The sequence below is a fragment of the Desmodus rotundus genome, chromosome 5 (genome assembly GCF_022682495.2).
Source record: "Desmodus rotundus isolate HL8 chromosome 5, HLdesRot8A.1, whole genome shotgun sequence".
Classification (NCBI taxonomy): Eukaryota; Metazoa; Chordata; class Mammalia; order Chiroptera; family Phyllostomidae; genus Desmodus; species Desmodus rotundus.
Window position 1 is genome coordinate 65,776,959 of NC_071391.1, and position 22,971 is coordinate 65,799,929.

Consider the following 22,971-nt stretch of genomic DNA (forward strand, 5'->3'; position numbering starts at 1 on the left):
AGCTGGTCTTACACCCACATGTGGTGGATGAAAATTGGGAGAGATATCTTGGGTGAGGAACATGGGGTCCCAGCCTCACACCAGGCCCCCAATCCCAGAAAGAGAAGTCTTCATAACCTTTGACTGTATAAACCAGCAGAGACTGTAGCTGAGTGAGACAGAGGGCTTCTGGAGTCCGAGGCTTTCTTCTTAAAGGGCCCATGCACAGAATTACTCAAACTCACTCCCTCTGAGCTCCCGGTCTGGGGCAGCAATGTTAAAGGCATATGGGGAGGAACTGAATTGTCTGCTTTCAAGGCTAGACTAGGGGGCAGCTTTCTCTCAGACAGAAGTGCTGGCAGAGTCCATCGTTCTTTTGATGAGCCCTCCCTGTATAGAGCTGGCAGGTGAGTGCCATTCCTAAGACTCCATCAACCTGGCTAACACCTTTGGCCTTGCTCTGGTGATTCCCTGAGGCCCCACTCCATCCAACTTTCAGGCTTACCCAAGCTGTTTCTAGAGGTTTTTCCATACAAAAAGCCTGTCTTGGCTCATGATTCAGGACTTAGTAAAATCTCTTAAACAAGCAGCATCTAGCCTCAGCATGCCCTATACTGCTCATTCAATGGCCCCAGCCCTGGCATTAGTAGCCTTGGCTTGCAGCTTGGCCTTGCCTGGGCACCTTCAAGCCCAGCACAAGTAGTAGCCATTTGCAGATTGCTTTGTAGCTCATGCTGGGTGGCCCAGGCAGAATACAGTCAGCAGCTGACCTTGTCCTATATCTCCCAGGAGTGCTCAGAGCCAGCACACCCAGTGGACAGCTTCAGATCATGCCAAAGCATCTCTACCCAACCACCCCTACAAACACACACTCAAGGGGCAGACTCAGCAGGCAGTAGAGTCCCACTGAAGTAAGTCCTTCTCTGTAGGGTGGGCTCCTGTACCGCTGATCCTTCTTGGTGGTTGGAGGTGGGTGGCCATTGGTTGCAGCCAGTCCTTGCAGCTGACTGGCTTGGGGGTAAATCCCTCCCATTGAAATGCAAACAGCAATCAAGTAGCAAGTACAAGAGGAGGGTGTACATGGCTGACACGGGGGCATACCTCAAGGGCCCAGCTGGTGGGATAGGGGAGGCTGTGCCACTGGACCCTACAGAACACTTACTATATTAGGCCACACTACCAAGGTTGGGAGATGTAACAGCTCTGTGTCTAATACATAGAAACAAACACAGGGAGGCTGCCAAAATGAGGAGACAAAGAAACATGACCCAAACAGAAGAACAGTACAAAACTTCAGAAGCAAACAAAGTGGAGACAAGCAATCTACTGGATGCAGAGTTCAAATCACTAGTTATAAGGATGCTCAATGAACTTAGTGAGAATCTCAGCAGCATAAAAAAGGGCCAGTCAGAAATGAAGGATATACTAACTGAAATGAAGAATAATTTACAGGGAATCAACAGTAGAGTAGATGAAGCTAAGAATCAACACACCAGTTTGGAATATAAGGAAGCAAAAAACACCCAATCAGAACAGCAAAAAGAAAAATATATAAAAAAATGAGGATAGTGTAAGGAACCTCTGGGACAAATTCAAGCATATTATTAGTCACATCATGGTGGAGCCAGAAGGTGAAGAGAGAGAGCAAGAAATTAGAAACCTATTTGAAAAAATGACAGGAAACTTCCCTAACTTGGTGAAGGAAATAGACATACAAGTGCAGGAAGCACAGTCTCAAACAAGATTAACCCAAAGAGGCCCACTCCAAGACACATCATAATTAAAATGCAAAAGGTTAAAGAATAAGAGAAAAATCTTCAAAGAAGCAAGAGAAAAGCAGTTAGTTACCTACATGGTGGCTCCCATAATATTGTCAGGTGTGTTCCCAACAGAAACTTTGCAGGCCAGGAGGGATTGCCAAGGAATATTTAAAGTGATGAAAAGCAAGGACCTACAGCCAAGACTAATATACCCAGCATAGCTATCATTTAGAATTGAAGGATGGATAAAGAGCTTCCTAGACAAGAAAAAGCTGATGGAGTTCATCACCACCAAACCAGTATTACAAGAAATGATAAGGGAAGAAGGAAGGAAGAGGAGGAGGAGAAGAAAGAAGGAGGAGGAGGAGGGGGAGGAAGGGAGGAGGGAGGGGGAGGGAGAGAAGAAATAAAATGGCAATAAATACATATCTATCAATAATTGAATCTAAAAAACAAAACAACAAGAAGAACAGAAACAGGCTCATAGATACAGAGAACATTTTGATGGTTGCCAAATGGGAGGGCAGTTGGAGGTATGGGTTAAAAAAGTGAAGGGATTAAAAAGTACACATTGATTGTTGCAGAATAGTAATGGGGATATAAAGTATAGCATAGGGAATATAGCCAATACTAATTCTGATAACTATGTAGGTGTCAGATGGGTGTGAGATTCATTGGGAAGATCACTTAATGAGTTATATAATGTCTAATCACTGGGGTATACACATGAAACTAATATGATATTGTATGTCAACTGTAATTAAAAAATAAAAATAATTTTAAAATGAAAAGTTTTATAATAGTTTTTCCATGAGGAACTTATTAAATCTTGTGCTACATTTTTAATTTGTTATAATACATGATTAAAATAAATCATATCTAAAACATTGTAGACTTAAAATTATACACGTGATACACTGTGGAAAAAGACATTAAAAATGTACTAATGTTCACTTGTTAACAGTCTGTATTTTAAAGAAAGCACAGCTAAGGACAACATGCAAAGGAAAATGAAGCCTACTTTGCTTCCCATTTGTTTTAACCTTGCCTTCATTTGATTTTGTTGAGAGTTCTGTTTAAACAGGGCCAAAAAAAACCAAAACAAGAAACCCTCTTTGAGTCAAATAACAACCATTCTTATGGAAGTATGGTTTTTTGATGTGATTTTTATAGTGAATTTTCACCAAATAATTTTGAATTGGTTCAAAATATATCTGTCTAGATGGAGACATTGGCTTAAAACTATACAGAAACATGTGGATACACACATGCGCATGCTCTTGTGCAAATACCCTGTGTCCTGTCTGGCCTAGGATTCTAAATTCAGGAGACAAGGGACTGAGCTATATCATTAATGCTAGAGTTAACTTTCAAGATTTCAAAAATTATAGAGAAAAATAAAACTTACAGAAACAGAGAACATTGATTACAGTCCTTCCATAACAGCATTTAGTTTTTCAGTCTTTAAAATTTTTTTTTATTTTTTAACTTTTCAACTACTGTTGACATTCAGTATTTTATTAGTTTCCGGTGTACAGCATACTGGTTAGACATTTATGTAACTTATGAAGCGATCCCCCAGGAAGTCCGTATCCTCCCGGCACCACACATAGTGATTATTCACTTAAAAAGGCCACCTTTGTTTTCTCTAAGAGTTTACACACACCGATATATGTGCTTTAATGATGAAATAATAAGTTATTTTGCAAACCAAATTAACTCTGAAACAAGAATGCCTGGGTTCAAATTTCAGCTTGACCGTTTATGAGTTGTGTGACCTTTAAGCAAGTTTCTGGACTTCACTTTCTCAGTTTTTTAGTCCATAAAAGGGGCATTTTACTATCACCCACCCCTTTGGATTATAATGATTATGTGAGTTAACAATAAAACACTTAAAATAATACTTGGCACATAACAAATACTGTGTTGTTGGTATTTTCATTAATTTGTGAGTTTTTCTGTAATTACAAATTCTTTTGGAAGGCTGTTGAAAGCTATGGGCCCTCTTCTAAGGAAAACACTGCACACACATACAGAGTTTTGCTTGGCATTTCAGAGATGCCCAGAGCCCTCGAGACACATCCTGGATACACAGCATCCTTCTGCCCCGGCTAGAGTCTGTGCCTCCCAGATGGAAATGAATCCTGTACTACAAAGGCACACGAGCTTTTAGTGTCTCCATATTTCATAGGAAGAATTTGATTTGCACATAATTTAGGAAATTCACTCATTTCCACTTAACTAATGAAGGAATGAAACTGGAACTTGAACCTAAAACGTTGGACTTTAAGTCCAATGTCATTCCAGGATATTGTTCTGATGCATCATGGGAACTGCCCTGCTGTCCTCTCCTCAGTTGGAAGTTCTTTGCTTGGTCCCCATGAATTGTGCTCCATGTACAGCATCACCAAAATAGCGACATCCCTGAGGCCTGATTGTACTCAAGGCAGTGAAATATCCATCAGAACAAGCAAGGCAAATATCCAGCCAAGGGCCCACGCATTGCAAAGTAGACTCAGTTTAATATTTTTATTGCTGCTTCCTCAATACTTCATGCCCACTAAATTAATTTGCTTTTTATGAATATTGATGACACTATGCTCTGCCTTTTGTCATTATTATATCAATAAAATATTATTTTGTCAGTGCTATGCAATGTTATAAGAATTTAAATATCATTTAATAGAAAAGTTAATTTATTTATCAATCCAGAACATCAACATATGTAGATGAGGAATGTGATGAAAATTTTATAACAGCATAAAGAATTATTTTATTGCTAGTCATATAATTATACATCATTACCTTAGGAGAATATTGGAGTACACATGTGCTTATTCTTGTGTATACGCTTGTGGGTTTTGCAAAGCATACAAAACAAAGCTAAAATTTTCTTTTGGTGTTCACTGTGGCAGATGGGGAAGATAATGCGCGGACCATTCATGAAGTTTGTAGCGCATGCAGCCTCCTTCACCATTTTTCTGGGACTGCTAGTCATGAATGCAGCTGACAGATTTGAAGGCACCAAACTCCTTCCTAATGAAACCAGCACAGATAATGCAAAACAGCTGTTCAGGATGAAAACATCCTGCTTCTCGTGGATGGAGATGCTCATTATATCCTGGGTAATAGGTAAAGACTGATTTTCTGTCACGTATTTTTGCAGCCTTAGCAGTTGGAATGAATGACACAGATTTCCTCACAAATCAGTTATACAAGTGTGTACAGTGTGATACAATGCACCACACACCATGACTTTCTCTGTGTTTTGAAAGCAGAGTTGTCTTGGGTTCATCATCAGTGCCTAGTCTTTTCACATGCCCCAGGAAAAACCCAGGGAGAAAATAAACAGGAAGGTATTAATCAAACACCATCAGTGATAAAAAAAAACCCACTATTTATATTTTGGGAGAGCTGTTACTTAAAGCTTAGAAACAACCATATGATTTTACATTCAAATTTAATAAGAACTGAAACTAATAATCACTCATTTTGGGAACATTATGTACATGAAATTGTTCAAGACACTTCATATACATCAAATCACACAATCTCTCTGTTTCTGTTTTCTTCTCTGTGACGTGATAATCACATCTACTTTTCACCATTTATGCGAGGATTAAGTAATTTGCTTTCGTGCTCCCAGGTGGTAAGTGAAGCAGAGGGAATGAGGTGTTAATTAATGATTGGTATGAATAATTGTCAATCAGTCATACCTATGACTAATGCAAATGGAAGATAATTCAACTTGATACTTATGAATGAATAAATTCAATAGCTGTTAAGTGTCTTTTTTTAAGTAGTGGGGACACTGAGGTGAATGAAACACAGTCCTTGCACTCCAGGAAGTTAAATCAGGGGGCAGGTCAGTACGTAAATCAGCAATAACGCATGTGGTAAATACTGGAACTGAGGAGCAGTTTGGAAGTTGTGAATGCGCACAGATTGAGCAGCTCAAGCTGAGTGAGGTGGAATGTGGAAGGCGCAAAAAGGCCTCCTTGGACAGCACTTGGATCTGAGACTTTGAGGATAAGGAAATGTTAACCGAGTCTAGTGTTTAGGGGAGAGTACAGATACCGCAGACATGGAAGCGTTGGACGTGAAGATGTGGACCTAGGACCACACCTGGCACCTTGAACTATTTTGAAGTAAGCCCGGCTGAAGCACAGGTGCTTTTGTGGCTGTGGCGGGTGGGAGAGAAGAGTGGTGCAATGGCCAGAGGATGATTTTCAGCATTTGTGATGTGACCAGGTCACTCACATTTTAGAAAGGTCACAGTGGTTGTGAGGTAGAGGGTGGCTTAGAGGAGGCGAGAGATAATTGGATTCCTGTGAGGAGGATGAGGGCTGGAATTGAGAGGATGGGGAAAAGGACTTGAGAACTTCTTAAAAGATACACTTCAGAAAACTCAGTGGAAAGGGAGAACTGTGGATTCTGCCTTGGATTACTAGTCGGTGACTGCAATTCGCTGAGGGGGAATGTAGAAGGAAGATCATGCTTGGGTCTGGGAGGGAAAAACGCTATTTGGTTTGGGTTGTGATTGACTTTGAAGTGCCCATGGAATTTCCATATGGAGACAGCTACTGAATAATAAAAAATACAACCCCTGGGAGAAGCCTGGGTTGTGGGTAAAATTTCAGCAACTTTATTTCCTAGATGGTACTTAAGGCCCTGATTCCGCATGGTATGACCTATGGTGGAAATATGTAGGGTGTAAAGAGAAGCGGGCTCAAGGAATCTTCATTCAAAACCTTTAGTTAATTAAACCATGGGCTGGGTTCTCCCCCAGTGGCCTGGAGAAACATCTGTAGTCAGTTTTATATCACTTATACAGGGCTCCCAAACCTCTGGGCCACGAACTGGTACCAGGTGGGCCAGTTAGGAACCGGGCCGTGCAACAGGAGGGGAACTTGAATGTAATGTACTTGAATCATCCCCAAACCATCCCCCTCCCACCCTGGCCTGTTGAAAAATTGACTTCCACAAAACCGGTCCCTGGTGCCAAAAAACTTGGGGTCTACCGATAGGGCGTGAAATGTCTTCTTGGCTTCCTCACACTGGAGCCCAATGGGACGACCAACTGGAAAATTACGAAGCACCGTGCAGATTACCGTATGATCATTCCGAATGCACCTGAGGTGATTCAACAGCATCATTATTCCAAACTTCTGAATCCTCCTATTTCTTGACTATGTTTCAAAGAGATGAATGGACAGTGGCTAACAATGTAAATTGTATGTTAGATAAGGAGGGGCCTGGAATTTACACTATTTATTTTCTAATTTAATTAATATTTACCTCCCACCATTAAACTGTAACATAAATTACCCTTCATCTCCAATTCTTGATTTAAAATCAGAATAAACAATCATTTGGACCTTGCCTTGATCCTGTTAGATTGAAAGTTTATGTGTTATAGTTTATCTTCTTATGTACTAGTATGTAAAGTACATGATACAGTGTTTAGCACACAGGAAAATTTCAATAAATTTCAGATAATTATTATTAAACTCTTCACTAAGAATTCATACTCTACTTTTATATAGGAATGGCAGTTCCTATGGAAAATACACCAAGCAAGAGAGATTATTTAATGTGAAACACTGAAAAATTATATTTCATATAAGGAGATTAGATATAATGAATGTCCATTTTATTCTTTATCACACATAATTCATTCTCCTTATACTAATATTTTATTATAAACATTAAGCGTTTTTCCTTTTTTCCATAGAAACCTAAACTAAGAATACTGGAATAACTTTCAAGTTTATGAATAAACACACTGTTCTTCCAATTATTGGCTGCGAACCTTTGTATTTGATTGCAGAGGTTTTCTTACAGTGTTTACTTAAAGGGAAAACAATGAACGACTCAGAACAGATGACTGATACTTTATCACTCATATTAGATGTCTGGTTCAGTTTCTGAAACTGGTATTTTTCTTTTTGAAGTTATTCTTAAAAAAAGTTGTTGTACCTTCTGGAAATATTAATAAGTGATCTACTTAGGTCAGATGCCAGTGTCTTGAGGGAAAAAGATTCTCATTATTGGTCACAGAAAGCAAATTTATTTAATTTTTTCATTGATAAAAGTAAGGCTGAAAGACAGACTTGACATTCCAGGAGATCTTGACAAAGCTAAACAGGGAGCTGAAACCAGCGAGAGGAGGTGAAGCAGGGACAAGGAAGGGAGATATGCTTGATGCCACTTCATAGGAAAGGGTCCAAAGGAGCACTTTTTACTTAATGTCCAGTGTGAGCCGCCGAGGAAGCAAGTGCAATGCAGTGTTGACTCTTCAAAGGACAGGACTGCAGTCAAGGGTTGTCATTAGCCCGCTGGTCCATGCTCTGACCAGGCCATGTGTGCAGGGTTATGTGTGGCTCTGGTGTCACATGCTGGTCATGGGCATACTGGGGAGCACCCCAGGGAAGGCAGCCAGAAGAGTGAGTGACCCTCCACAGGACTGCACTGGAGGGGAGTGAGGAGGCTTACTCGGGATGATGGGGCAGGAGTGGAATCCAGAGGTTGTGGAGCCTGAAGATCATTTGTTTGGAGAACCCCACTTAGAGACAAAGAGGACAATACTCAGCTTTAGAAGGAGCCTGGGAACATAAGGCATCTTAAAACTTAAATTTCACTAGCTTCATGGTAAAGCTATCTCTGCTGGAGAAGAAAGATTTAATGAGCACACTGGTGTTTTTGTTTTATTTTATTTTATTTAAAAAAATTAAAGCAGAGGGAGCAGACTTTTTCTCTACTGCCCTAGAGAGCAGAATTAGGACCAACAGGTCCACATGGAAAGGATACTCCCTGCAAATCCAGCAATGGGGTGAGCGGCCTTCAGATGCAGTGAGCACCTCATCTCCAGACGTGTTCAAGCAGAGGCTTAGTCCCCAAGGAGAAGCCCCTTGCTTGCAAGAGAAGTTGGACTAGATGGGGGATGTCGAATTATGCTTAGCAGCTCCTGAGGGCTCTCGGGCGGGGGTGGGGGGTGGAATAAAACAGGGACTCTTTCTTCAGGCAGAATAGTTCACTGTATTTGTTTTATTTTTTAAGCTTTGGTAAGATATTCTTATCAATAATTTTATGAGAGAAAGAGACACAGAAGGTGGAGAAATGAGAGGATGAAGGGGGGGAAGCTTTGAAAACAACTAGATGAGTTCAAATGTCCCATTAATCCCTATGCTTCTGTTCTCTAAACTCTCCTTGTCTCCCATTGAGGAGGCCGGCAGGAACCCAGGAGCCACAAAACAAAAGCTGCCTTAGGTATTTTCATCCCTGCTCATAGTTTTGGGGGTGGGGGAGGAGGTGTGTGTCTGAATGTGCAAATACGGTATTTCCTGTTTTCAATTTGATCCACTAAAATATGTATGAATTTAATCCTAGTCTCCTCTTAATTCAAAAATTCAAAATAGAGTGAGTTGTCTTCTTATAAAACCATGTACTCTATGCTGCACTGAATGCTAATTTTGAGAAAAGCACATAGTAAATCAGCTGGCAGAGACCATTCACATTCAGGTTCTCTGTTAGAGGTTCGAGAGAAGTGTGAGAATTTGGGGCAGATGGTTGCTATGAGGAAGAGGGGAAGATTATTCAACTAAGGGACTATGAGACTTCTCGATGGAGGTAGGTTTTGATCGATTGCTGGAATCCAAAGATTATATTCCTCCACATGGCTCTTGGAGGAAGCAGGATGTCAGAGAATAGGGTATCTTAAAGGGAATAGGGGCAAAATCACTCTTTATAATAAAGTAACATTCTTCAAATTAAGAAAGAGTATATGCGCCAATCACAGAAATTTAAAAATAGTAAGTGCTCAATAAATGTTTGTCATTATTTTTCCCAATCACCAGATACCGTGCTATGCAATTTAAAGATATGATTTTATTTGTTTCATGACAATTCTATGAAATAGGTGCAAACTACTATCATACCCATTTTACAAATTGAGTTTTAGAAGATTTAAGCAATTGGCAAAAGATTACACGGCTAACAAGGGGAGACACAAGTTCTCAAGTTCATGTGGATCTGATCCCAAAACCTGTGTTCCTGAGTAAGACACTAAGTTTTAGGTAGAATGTGCAATGTTATTAATAATTCTACCAAAAAGAGACAACTACTATTAATAGGATCCCGGATTCTTTCTGGTCTTTTCCTGTGCTTGTTTTCAATGCAAAGTCATAGAACACTAGGCATATTGGGCTTTTCTACTGACCATGTTTAAAAGCTTATGACACACATCTGCCACTGTGTGAGTCTAGGTCTTCCAAGATACATGTGCAAAGACTTGATTAAATCTATGACAGTTTTATTAAGGGAGGTTGAAGCTGTATTATAGGAAATTCCATGTGAGAGAGAAGTGGGGAGGGAACTGAGGAAGGGTGCCAGGGCTGTCACTGGGCTGCAAGTCCCACCATGGGGGAAGGAGAGAGGGAAGAAAAGTTGAAAGAAGCATCCTCGATCTCCATGCAGTTCGAGGAAAGTTTGGTAAGGCTGTCAGGAAATCCTTGATTCACAACCAGCCATTAGAGGACTCCCGTGTCTCCCAAAAAGGTGTGTTCTCAGTCATTGGCGGGGAGCTGCCCATGGGAAGCATGGTTGTGGGACAAAAGTGACCATTGTTTTCCGAATGCAGTAGCTGAGGCCCATGGGCAATTAAATTTCTGTAGTTGGAGGTCTATGAGTTATATTCTCCTGGCCGCTACTCCATGGTGATTAAAATATCATACCAAGTGTCTGCATAGTACTCGACTTGTGGAATTCCCATAATTACTTCTATTTTGAATGTGTGTGTATGTGTGTGTTTTGTTTATAAAGAGTCCTACAGTAAACATCTTCTTAATATATTTTCATATGTAGAATTAATGGATCAAAGAATGTTTTTAAGCATCTTGATGAACTTTGTCAAATTGCTTTCAGATAATGCACTGATATTGCTGGACAATGGGATATTGGGGGACACGGGAATTATGGATGATGGTTGATATGGGACCAAATGTTGAAGGGTTTTGAATATCAGGATGACACCTTTCACATTTACTTTGTTTTATTGATGGCTCCGGCTAGAATGAAATTGAATTGATATTTTAACCCCTTTCCAATGCAGGCATGATATGGGCTGAATGTAAAGAAATTTGGACTCAAGGCCCCAAGGAATATTTGTTTGAATTGTGGAATATGCTTGATTTTGGTATGTTAGCGATCTTTGCAGCATCATTCATTGCCAGGTTCATGGCATTTTGGCATGCTTCCAAAGCTCAGAGCATCATTGATGCAAATGATACTTTGAAGGACTTAACAAAAGTCACACTGGGAGACAATGTGAAATACTACAATTTGGGTGAGTTTACAGTACACAGTGAATACAAGGTAATAAAAATGTAGAATTTTCTTATAAAAATACATGTCAATATTAGTTTGGTTACTATCGATTCTCACTGAATTCTTGGCAAGTTTCCAGCTTCTTCAGAGTATCTGTATCTGAACAAGCATGTTGTTTTGCTTCTTCTTTTTATTTGTCTTCTGGCTAGAAACCTCTCTTAGTCCCAAGAATCCTCTCACTTATCTCTTGGTTCAATTGGCTGACTACCAAACTCCATCGAGAATGCCTGTTTTATGTCTTAGATTTATTTTTTTCCTCTTGTCTATTAAAAGTACACATTTGAGTACCATTTCTATTTAAGACATGTAAATTATCTGAAAGCATGGGAATTGTTGGAATCTCTGAATGGGCCCCCAATAAATAGCATCACTATTTCCTACTCAGGCTTTGAACTAGTTGAGAAATAAAGCAGAGGTTAAAATGGAGATCAGATCATCACCTCTAATCTATCCTGATAAAGTTCAGGGTGGATGACATAGTTCTGAGTCATTACTCAATGGGCTCAGCAGGACTTCACCCCAGAAGTAGGCAGATAAATCCTCCGATTTCCACACAGCAGAGGGCATGGCAGTTGTCCCCTAAGAGGGGTATGGCGGCACATGCCTGACCACGTGAGACTCCTCTGGGGAGGGCTGGGGGAGAATTCACAAGAAAAACAGGGCAGAGCTGAACCAGGTATGTTCAGGTATCCACAGCAACTTAGCAGTCTGTAAGTCATTCTACCTCCCCGGGAGGAGAGTGACTAAAGGATGGAAAGAGGTTCAGTCATTTTCTTAGGGAAAAATTCCTTCTTATAGAAACTTTGAGTGGGAAAAATAGATCCCCCTGAATACTTATTTTAAACCCTCTGATAATAAATCAGTTAATGATGAATGACAAATACCATATGATCTCACCTATAAGTGGAACCTAATCAACAAAACAAACAAGAAAGCAAAATAGAACCAAAGACATAGAAATAAAGAACAAACTGACAGTGACCAGAGGGGAGGGGAGAGGGTGATAACAGGGGAAACAAGGGGAAGGGTCAAGTCAAGGAACATGTATAGAGAACTCATGGACAAAGACCATGGGGTAGGGAGTGAATTTAATGTGGGAGGTGGGGGGTGGGCAGGGCAGGGGAGAGTAATGGGGGGAAAATGGGGACAACTGTAATTGATCAACAATAAAAAAATGCACACTTTAAGAAAAAAAGAAATCAGTTAACACATCCAACTGACATCTCTACAGTTTTATTTGCTGTATCCCATTAGAATTTCTTTTTCTGTTATTAATTTTTAGTATTTATTTTAACATTTAATCCAAGTTTTTTAATATACAGAATTTTATAAAGTCAAAATTATCTATCTGTTTATATGTAGTACTTATACTCAAAGTACTGTAAAAAAGGTTAACTGCTTTTACTAGTTCCTTGTATCCTTTCCTAATTCCACTTCTCAGGAAATAAGCAAAGACAAATTTATAATATTTCTCCTTTTTCTTACACATTGTGTCTTAATTTTTTTCACAATGTTGTTTGATTGGGCTTTTGATAATATATAAGGTCATCAAAATTAATAAATGAGTAATTGCTCATTTTTGTGATAAAAATATACTTGAGTGACCCATAAAATTACTTCAGTAAGTTAAATAACTGCAAGTATTTCACAAGCCCAACATGACATTATAGTGTAATTAAAGTTTGAGATTAAATAATAAATGCTACCATTTATTTAGTGTCAAGCACTTTCTAACCAGAGAATGTATGTTGGCTTATTCAATTCTCACAGCAGACGAGAGAGGTAGGAGTGATGTTATCTCATTTTCAAGTATGGGAAAATAAGGCTAGGAGAAGTTACCAGTTTTTGTACCAGTTTGTACCAGTTTTTCCAGTCTATCTACTGAAATTTTTATATATATTGGGTCCATAGTTCAAGCAAACCAGGAGGGTCATTTTCTCAATAAATTCACAAGCTTAAACATACCTGACACTATACCCTTTAAGATCAGGGAGGTCCAATGGGAACTAGATTGCTAATGTAATTTACATTCTTAATCAGAAAAAGTTGCCTAAATCGTCAACTTAAAGAAACTCATCATAACTCTTGTCTTTGCTTTTTTCCTAGCCAGGATAAATTGGGACCCCGCTGATCCTCAAATTATATCTGAAGGTCTTTATGCAATTGCTGTAGTTTTAAGTTTCTCCAGAATAGCTTATATCTTACCAGCAAATGAAAGCTTTGGACCTCTGCAGATATCACTTGGAAGAACAGTGAAAGACATCTTTAAGTTCATGGTCATATTCATCATGGTGTTTGTGGCCTTCATGATTGGAATGTTCAACCTCTACTCTTACTACATTGGTGCAAAACAAAATGAAGCCTTCACAACGTATGTGATCTCAGATGTTTTGATGATGGTGATTGCAGATTAAATAAATATGAGCTAAAATGATTACAGATTTAATATGTTGTGTAAAACAAAACGAGACCTTCATGATGTCGGTGCTCTCAGAAATGTTGATCATGAAGATTGCAGATCAAATAAATGTTGGCTTAATAATGTTTGTATATTTCCATAGGATAAATAATGTTTTGATAAAGATTTGTCTGCAGCTCTTTTTTAGCAAAATGACAGGATTTTTAAATGAGTTGTAAGAACTCAAAAATATAGGCACCTTCCTAATATAAAGTAATAGTAGCTAACATTTTTAGAGCCAGGTACCGTAATAAATCACTTACATGAATTATTTTATTACCTCCATTTCACAAAAAGAGGAAACTGAAGTTTAGAAAACTTGAATACCAGGCCGTGAGCATTTAGAAAAGCTGGAGCATAACCCCTTGTCCATGGACTTCAGTATCAGTTCATAGACTGCTACACCTTCTGCTTCTAAGCTGCCTGGGGCCCTGTGAGAAGGGCTGCTTCCCCTAATTCACTTCATCAGATCTTATTGAGAAGATCTGAGTTACCAACAGTGACAAAAGTTTCGACTTATGTTTACTGAGACATGTGTTTTTTAATAAAGTATATTTGTAATTGATTACTCAAATATTAGGTCTTCAGTGTCATAATCCAAAGCACCGACTGAAGCATAACTTACTGCTACCCAGATTTTCTTGTCAAGTGCAGTTTATTAGAGAGACGAAACCACCTGGGTGAGGCAGAGGGGCTTCGCTTTGGTCCGTGATTATGCCTAAAGCATTGAAATAGCTACCAAGATGTGTCAGTGATTTTAGGAACAGTTTATGTATATAACAGTAGATGTTTATATTGTCGTATCTTGCTTAAGACACATACTATCATTACCTATTGCCTATAAGTGGAAGTACATGTAAATGACCAGGAAACCTAAAGGGACCCTAACAAATTATATTATTTTACCGAAGTAATACATTTAACATCTCCATTGCCAGAGCTATGGATTATTGAAAGGTCAACATCTGTAGTTACGAAGCTATGCTAATAACATTTATTGAGTGCTTATTATGTGCCTGAGATACTGAGCTAGGTGCTTTATATGCACAATATTAGCTCATTCTTGCAACAATCCTGGAGTTAAAAGTACCTATTTTATAGAAAAAAAACAGGTTCAGGGAAGTAGAGTATTTTCTCATGAATACCTAGTAATTTGCAAAAATATTAAACTAACTCACTTTTGCTATGATACCGTCATTTATTTAGGCTCTTCATGATTTCTTCTCCCCCTTTGTGTTTTCCCAGAGTTGAGGAGAGTTTTAAGACACTGTTCTGGGCTATATTTGGACTTTCTGAAGTGAAATCCGTGGTCATCAACTGTAATCATAAATTTATTGAAAACATTGGTTATGTCCTTTATGGAGTCTATAATGTTACAATGGTCATTGTTTTGCTAAACATGTTGATAGCAATGATCAACAGTTCATTCCAGGAAATTGAGGTACCATCTCTCTACTTTTGTGTACTCTGTGCCTACGCGTTTTAACTTCTCTAGGGGTCAGCTCAGCAGTGGGGATGAAAACGCAGACTGCTTTCCCTCCTTTGTTCTTTCCCAGTTTTACATAATTGTTCGGCCAGTGACCTAGCAAATTTTAACTCTTTGCTTCCAATTGCGGCATTGATGGGTGTGGTGGGAAAGTAAGGCATGAGGAGGAGAAATACTAATTTTTTATTGGTTAAAACATTAGAAATATTATATCAGTTTTAATTCATTTTATCCAAAAGTATATTGTTTATGAATATGGCTGTTTTCCTAATCTTTCTGAGTGATGCTCAACATTGACCTTTTTCTCAAATTTAGAGTGATTATAAATGTTTATTCCAAAAACCTGGGTCTTTGTTCTCAATTAATCAAATAAGTGATTTGTTGCAGAATAAAGGAGTGAATAACTTGTATATAGTTTGTTTTCAGAATGTAGGAAAATACGTTTGTATCTTTCAGTGTAATTATCATCACGGGCAAATTTTGAGATCCATAGTTCTGCAAGCCAGATAAAAGTTTAGACAGGTTTAGGAAAGAGCGTGTGAGTAGAACCCACATTCTGAAAAAGCTTGGAGCAGTCTGAGCGGCTCTGAGAGCGTCTGCATCATCACTTTCCCCTAGGCTCCCAGTGCTGGAAGATTCCAGTAATTTTGCTTGTGCATCTCATTGCTGAACTGTCATGCATATTTGTATAGGGTGATGCTGATGTGGAATGGAAATTTGCAAGGGCCAAACTTTGGTTTTCATACTTTGAGGAAGGAAGAACTCTTCCTGTTCCATTCAACCTGGTGCCAAGTCCAAAGTCCCTGTTCTATCTCATACTGAAGCTTAAAAAATGGATTTCTGAGCTGTTCCAGGGTCATAAGAAAGGTTTCCAGGAGGATGCAGAGATGAACAAGGTAATTTTACTTGATACGTTTTTATTATATTTTTAAATGATGTGGCTGTTACAACTACTGTATTACATCCCTTTAAAAAGAAGCCGTTCATTATGACATGTCCATTTATTCCTCACTTAGTCAGTCAGCTCAGCATGGGCCTTTGGCTTACGTCCGTTTAACAGGAGCACATTGTACATGCCCTACTTACAGGAACATAAGAAAATATTATGAAATGTAACTAGTGTGATACATTATTTGGAGCAGATCCTGAAAAGGAGAGCTATTCTGGGACTTATTTTCTGCCATGGTGGCTGTGTGTCTCTCACCTCACCTTCAATTTATACACCTTGGCAAAGCATCAGTAGCCGGTTATGTCTGGGGGGAATTTGACCCTTAGGTAACTTCTACATTGAAAAGTTCAGAAATCAACTGCTCAGCTGCATTATGGGAATTTAGTCTCGGCAGTATGTTGTTCAAGAAAAAATATCTAAGGGTGCTAATAGGAAACAATAATCTGATGGGGCAATGCAATCTCAAGGGACCATAACAGGGGCACTTTCCTTAGATGAAGACATAGGATGATCACAGTGTGTTCAGAAATATTTAGAGCACATGTGAAATGCTGTACATAACTGTGTATGTGCGGTGCTTACTCTATGCAAAAACCCCTGCTGGATGCCGAACTCTACACCAAGCAGGAGTAGATGCATCCAGAGAAGTACACTGATGGGAACAGGTGTGGGTGGGGTTTCTGGCATGCCATGGGGAATTGAAGGTGCTGGCTGTTTCACCTGGAGAAGGAGGATTGAAGGGGAACATGAATATCTTTAGAAATCCCACTCTTGACTAAGAAGTACAATTGTTTTTGCCCCTTCCCAAACAGGAAGAGAGGCAATGGGTGAATGTTGCAAATGGTTCAATTTTAGTTCTACATAAAAACCAACCTGTAACAAAATCTACCAACAGGGTGGTGGGCTGTCTCATGAAGTAACAAGCTCCCCATCATTGAAAGTAATCAAATGCTGGATGACCAACATTGGAATATATATAGATTTTCTTACACTGGGTGGGCAATGAAGCCAAATGATTGTAAAAGTTCCTTGCAATTAATTATAAGATTCTATCGTTGAATAAAGGGGAAAATATTCTAGTTTCTGCTCCGTTTGTCCCTGACTACTTGGGGTTCTCAAGTGAGTGATGAATTCTCTGAGCTCTGGTTTTGTCAGCTGCGTTATGGGAATAAAAATTAGATGTGCATCTTGAAGATAAAATCAAGAACGTAAAAGTGTTTTGTGAATTCCAAAGCCCTCTTTAAATATCATTATTATGAGTATTTTGTGTTGAAATTTTGAGAAAATATGCCATTTACAGCTTTTTTCTAGATGTATAATAGAGAACTCAGTGGGTTGAGTAGCAAAGATTTCCCTTACTTTACTTAATAAAATTAAGTGTATAGTTTACTTAATGAGACTGAGTTGTGATTAGAATTCCAGTCTGAGAGAATGAAATGTCCAAAGGACATGTCTAGGCACCTGCCAAGGTAAGAGCCCAGAGAGAGTATTTTCCTCTTACTGAGACTTGCTGGAGAGTTAGACCCGATGGCTTTTAAAATACGGAATGAAGAAAAAGTAAAATTGGTTTTGTAATTGCAACTGTACAATCAGCAATTATACTAATTTTATTATCTATCTTTAAAAGAGAAATGAAGAAAAGAAGTTTGGAATTTTGGGAAGTCATGAAGACCTTTCAAAATTATCACTTGACAGAAAACAGGTAAGATCATCTTTGAAAATATGACATCACATGCATGATCAGGCTTATCTTTTTAGGGAAAGGAACAAATGTTCAGAAGCAATTTCAAGAAACAGAAATCAGACACATCAAACAATATAATAACACTCAAAGAATATATTACTGAGAGGTAGAAATAAGCCTATGTTCAAATAATAAGCAAAAGGAATTATGGATATATTTAAGACATTAAATACATATTTTTGAGAACTTATGATTGATGGAATATAGGAATAACATGTAAAAGAGGACAAATTAAAATGATAGATGAACTTGTCAGAGGCTGGTGGGGATATGATTCAACTACTGGCAGCTCAAGTGGCGAGCGTGCACATCGAGCAGAGCCTCCTCATTTGTCAGTAGCCGAAGAAGCTGTCAAGGCGCCATGAGAATTCAATGGCTGTTGTAGTGGGCGTAGTTCATAACAAGCAATGTTCCTCAGAAATGTATCAGCTGCCTAATTTGGAGTGGCAGGATCCCTAATGATGAGGACATTGCTTCCTTCTTGAAGCATGCGTATAGAAGCACAAGGAATGCTTTTTGATAAAGGGAGATTACATATTGGTTAACTATGAGAAGGCCAATGTAGCAGGTCGGACTTGCATTCAGCTGCACATAAAAAAACCAAATCATGGTGTTTTACGAGACAGTTGTTTTTCCCCCTTCCATTTAACTCTCCACAGTTAGGCACTCCAGGACGGTTGCCAGGGGTGGGTCTCTGTGATTGCCTTGAAGTTTTTTTGTGATAGTAAGATGTAAAATGACAGACAGCTTCACCTCCAGCCGTCACACCCACTATTTATAGACATGAGGAAGAGTAGGGGCAAAAGAAGAGTGGGGCACTTCATCTGAGTCTGCCATCGCCCTCAGAACTGCTCCCCATCAGTTTCCGTTGTTGTATCTCATCAGCCAGAGCTGTGCCATAAAGTCACTCCGCGGGACTCAAATCCTGAGGAGGGATGCTTTTTTGTTTTGTTTCTAAGCTGTCTCACCTCCTCCAACACAATAAGAAGTCTCCTAATATTGATATATTGATAGTAAGAACATTGAACTAAGTTCTCTGAAGATTGGGATCTCATCTCCTCTCTTCCCTTTCAGCAATTTGTTGAACTTCTTTGAACTTCAATTTCCTCATCCGTAAAATAGGGATAAGCAAGTTACACAACCCATCACACAAGACTGCTGGGAGGACTAAATTGGTGCTTTGTAAATTGCAAACACTGTACAAATATAAAGTACTTGTGATAGAGAACTGTCTCTTTTTGTTATTTGGGTATAAATAACTCAATAAAATCTTGCAAAAATAGGTCATTGTAAGTTGGATTTTATAATTTTGTAATAAGAAACTACTTGTGCTGAAATTGCGATGAATGCCTGACACCAAAAATCATTGGACAAATATGAGAAAAGTTGTAAGGAAATCAAATGCCTTTTTTTTTAAAGGATAGAAACTATGGTATCTCTCAAATAATATTATTTTCTTCGTAGTTTCTCTAAAAATACACAAAATTAAAATTTGTTTTAATCATCTGAGAAAATACATTTTATGTCTTTTAAACAAAGCTTGGATCACCTTATCCTTTCCAATAGCACATCCTTAAATCTCTTTAAGAGCAATACCAAGCATGTGGTATCCCTGGCTGTAGATCAACAAAATGTTGATTCCAATGTCAGTTTAATCATGTAGAGACCCTTCTGTGTAACAGTTTACTGTGGCACCATGGAGATGTACCATGCACACCTTCTTTCAGGAGACAGCCTGCTTCAGGTGTGGTCAGCTGAGAGCCTCCAGCTGCAGCGCCTTTGGGATCCCCCTCAGCTTTCTTACAATGGCCATGCCCTTCAGGTCCTGGACGTTTCTCACCATCACAGGACCCCTTGAGGGCACTGTTTGAACTGCAGCTCCCCGTGGGGCATCTGTCTTTCTCAGACAATCTTTTTATGTTTCCCTCTCTCACAGGGGACCTGAGCCTCGTAGTCTGGACCTTTTTCTGCCTTCTCCTGCTCCCCTCCCCGTTATCTTTTGTAGACAAAATTCTGAATACATTTGATACTTCTAACTTTGTCTTGGAGTTTGATTCCTGGAGGACCAACTCAACACAGGCATCTGCTTTATTTTCCCCTGCCATGCAAGGTTGTGATGAACAAAAGTTAGGACACAGAACTGGCTTTTTTTGTGATACACCAACTATACATATTTTTGAGAAAATGTTTTTAAAGCAACCATTTACATTTCTAAAAATGTTTGCCTGTTGTTACTGAGAGGGGCCCCGATATGTGCTAAGAAAAACTGATGGTTCGCTCTTCCTTACCCAATTCACCTGACTTTTGCTCATTCCTTTTCATTAAGTCTATGTCTAAAGCAAGACAGTTCAGTTTCTATTTCACTCTGTTCTTCTAACTCTTTGCAGGTTAATGCGGTTAGGTTGCACAAATTCTTCCTTCACATCTGATTCAAGTATGCCATAGAAACCAGTAGGATGCGCTGTACAGAAATACTTTTGAGGCAAAGCAAGCAGACCTGTTTGTTATTTTTGATCATAACCTCCTGAAGTCACTGACTTCGGTTGTTGCTGGCATTAGCTCTCCAGATACACAGTTGGAAAGGACAGCATACATTAAAAGTTGATCTCTGCCGCACTGTATCACATGGGTAAATCTGAAAATGCCAAATAACTTTCTAAATAACTTCCGCGTTCCAGTTCCGGAATAGATCCCTCTCAAGTTGTCAGTGTGAGAGCAGGTGTTTGCCCCTCACACAGAAAGCCGACATGGAGCACACACACGTTGGTTTAGCATTTTTGGTTTGTTCTACGCTGGATTGGGTGAGATGTAGTAATTTTTTAAAAGTCAGGTACATATCCAGGAACTACGTCCTTTAACTTTGAATCAAATTGGAGGCTATCTTTTTAATCCTCTGACGGAACGATCACATAAAGTAGTGGTTTCAATTTGCCACTATCACCAGAATCACTTCTCTGGGTGATTTTGTACAAATTCCCAGTCCTCGTCAGGCCTATTGAATTACAACCTCTGGCAACGAAGCCTGGAAATGGGTATTTTAATAAGATCTTGGGAGATCTGATGCTCATCTGGGTGTGGGAATCACTGAATATTTCATTCCCTGAATAACTCAACCATGAGTTTGGATGTATCAGTAAAAAGCAATATTTGCAAGTATCTCCAGAATAAATAAACTAGATTAAAACAAACCATGAAATAGACCTAAAGCCACATAGTAGATATTTATAACATTTTAATAATAATAACAGTTACTGACACTTGTAGCATACTTATTGTACACCAAGCTACATATTCTACAAACCTTATTGCTTTAATCCTCACATTAGCTGTAGGAGGTTGGTAATACCATTTTCCTCTTCTACACATGAGGAATGTGAAGATTAATAGAGGTGAAATGACTAGCCCAAAGTTGCTTTTCAGACAAGTGACAAAACCCGAATTCCAGTTCCCACCTCGTTGATTCCAAAGCAGGAGGTTTACAAGCACTGCATCACATGGCTTCGCGTCATGTCTGCATTTCTTGCCACCTCAATATACTGCTATACTCTCTCAGTTCATGGTTTTAACTCCCGGCCTCAGGGCACTTCCTACTGTGGAGAATGGGAGACTCTCAGAACTGGTGCTCAGAACAACATAATAAATTCCAAAGGCTGAACGAAGCTTACTTGTTCCTCTGAATGAACAGCAAACAAGTTAGTATTCCTCATTCTAATTTCTGCAGTGAAGCTACAAAGAGATGAGAAATGTTAATAAAGTAATTATTAGAGAATGAAACAGAAAAAAACCTAAAGAATGAAGGAATTGGGGTAGAAGGTATATTAAAAATAAGGATAGGCAATGGATCATTCGGAATTGGAGTGTATATTCATGCATTAATCAGGAACAAAGCTTATACCCAATCCTTCCTGCTTCTACTCAACCAGCTTCCCCTCCCCACTTCCATTGCATTCTATTAATACTTGTTGATACAATCTATAACTACCCATTCCCTAAGGTTTAAATGTTATTCATATTGCAAGTGGAATTCCCTTGACTTTCCAGTCTATTTTAGTAGTGTACATGGAAACAACTATATATTAGAATTTTCTGCCACCAAGTGGTAATAATGCTTCTTTGCACCACTGGGTAAGTTTCTCCTTACATGCTATTTTTGCATTATTCAATTTCAGCATATATTTATTGAATACCTATTATATATCCAAAAATGATTAGAAATTTTTCTTAAGAAATGTTGTATTTGCCTCTAAATTTGTATTTCAGATTTAGAGCAGAAGTAGTCACGCCAAAAATGTTCCAAATATCCTTACAACTATTTAATTCTATACCATTTAACTACGCCAGTGGTTCTCAACCAGAGGTTGTTTTGCCCTCCTCCACCCCCACCAGCATCCCCAGGGTGCATCTGTGATAGCAGGAGACATTTTTGGTTGTCACAACCAGAGAGGATAGCTGTTCCTGGTGTCTAGTGAGTAGAGGGCATGGTGGTATTAATATTCTATAAAATACAGAAAGCCCCCCACAATAAAGAATTATCCAGCCTGACTGAGCAGACGTGAACTCAGTCCACTGAGTATATGAGCAGGAGAGCTGTGTGTTGGGCTGGAACTGCATGAACTGCAGCTATGCTCATTGGCACTTTAAGAGCTACACTATGGAAAGCCCACACTCATACACCTTCTCAAATGAACAAAGCACCATTTCCTGCTCTCCCAGCACTGTTACTTCTTCTGTGCCACCCAGTATTTTCCTTTTAAGGCATCTTCCTGATGCCCTAAAACTAATTCACCATGTTTCAGACGTATCTTTATCATGTAGCTGAGAGGCAACGAACTGGTTCATGAACGTAGATTGCACGTGTCTCGTGTAGCAAGGTGTCCAGAAGCCACATGAGGTCCATTAGTGACCCAAGAGCACTTTCCCCAGTGCTTACTTCACCAGCCAACAATTTGGAGCAGTTGCTACATGCTGGGCAGTGCTGGTACTAGGGACATTGGGATGAACTGAATGAAGTCCATCCTTCCATACAGCCCAGAGAATGTAGGCAGTAAACCTGTAACTAAGGTAGTGACTATAATAATTGTCCGTTGTGAAGTATGTTATAAAGGAAACAAAAGGCCTAGCTTGCTCAAGAGCTATTTTTCATGGAGTGGGCAGGAATAGCTTCTTTGAGAAGCTTATGTTTTAAGCAAAAATCCAAAGGATGAGACAGAG

At 39.1% G+C, this 22,971-nt stretch overlaps 1 protein-coding gene across 3 annotated transcripts in view; it reads left to right on the forward strand.

The window, feature by feature from the left end:
• The window catches only part of TRPC6 (transient receptor potential cation channel subfamily C member 6), a 116,385-nt gene that overhangs the window by 87,936 nt on the left and 5,478 nt on the right, over positions 1–22,971 (forward strand). For all 3 annotated transcript variants that reach the window (XM_024574603.3, XM_053925727.1, XM_053925728.1), the window contains exons 5-10: positions 4,655–4,871; positions 10,849–11,082; positions 13,230–13,494; positions 14,827–15,022; positions 15,760–15,963; positions 17,644–17,718. In XM_024574603.3, coding sequence (XP_024430371.1) covers positions 4,655–4,871; positions 10,849–11,082; positions 13,230–13,494; positions 14,827–15,022; positions 15,760–15,963; positions 17,644–17,718 — 1,191 coding nt within the window. The remainder of the gene's footprint in view (positions 1–4,654; positions 4,872–10,848; positions 11,083–13,229; positions 13,495–14,826; positions 15,023–15,759; positions 15,964–17,643; positions 17,719–22,971) is intronic.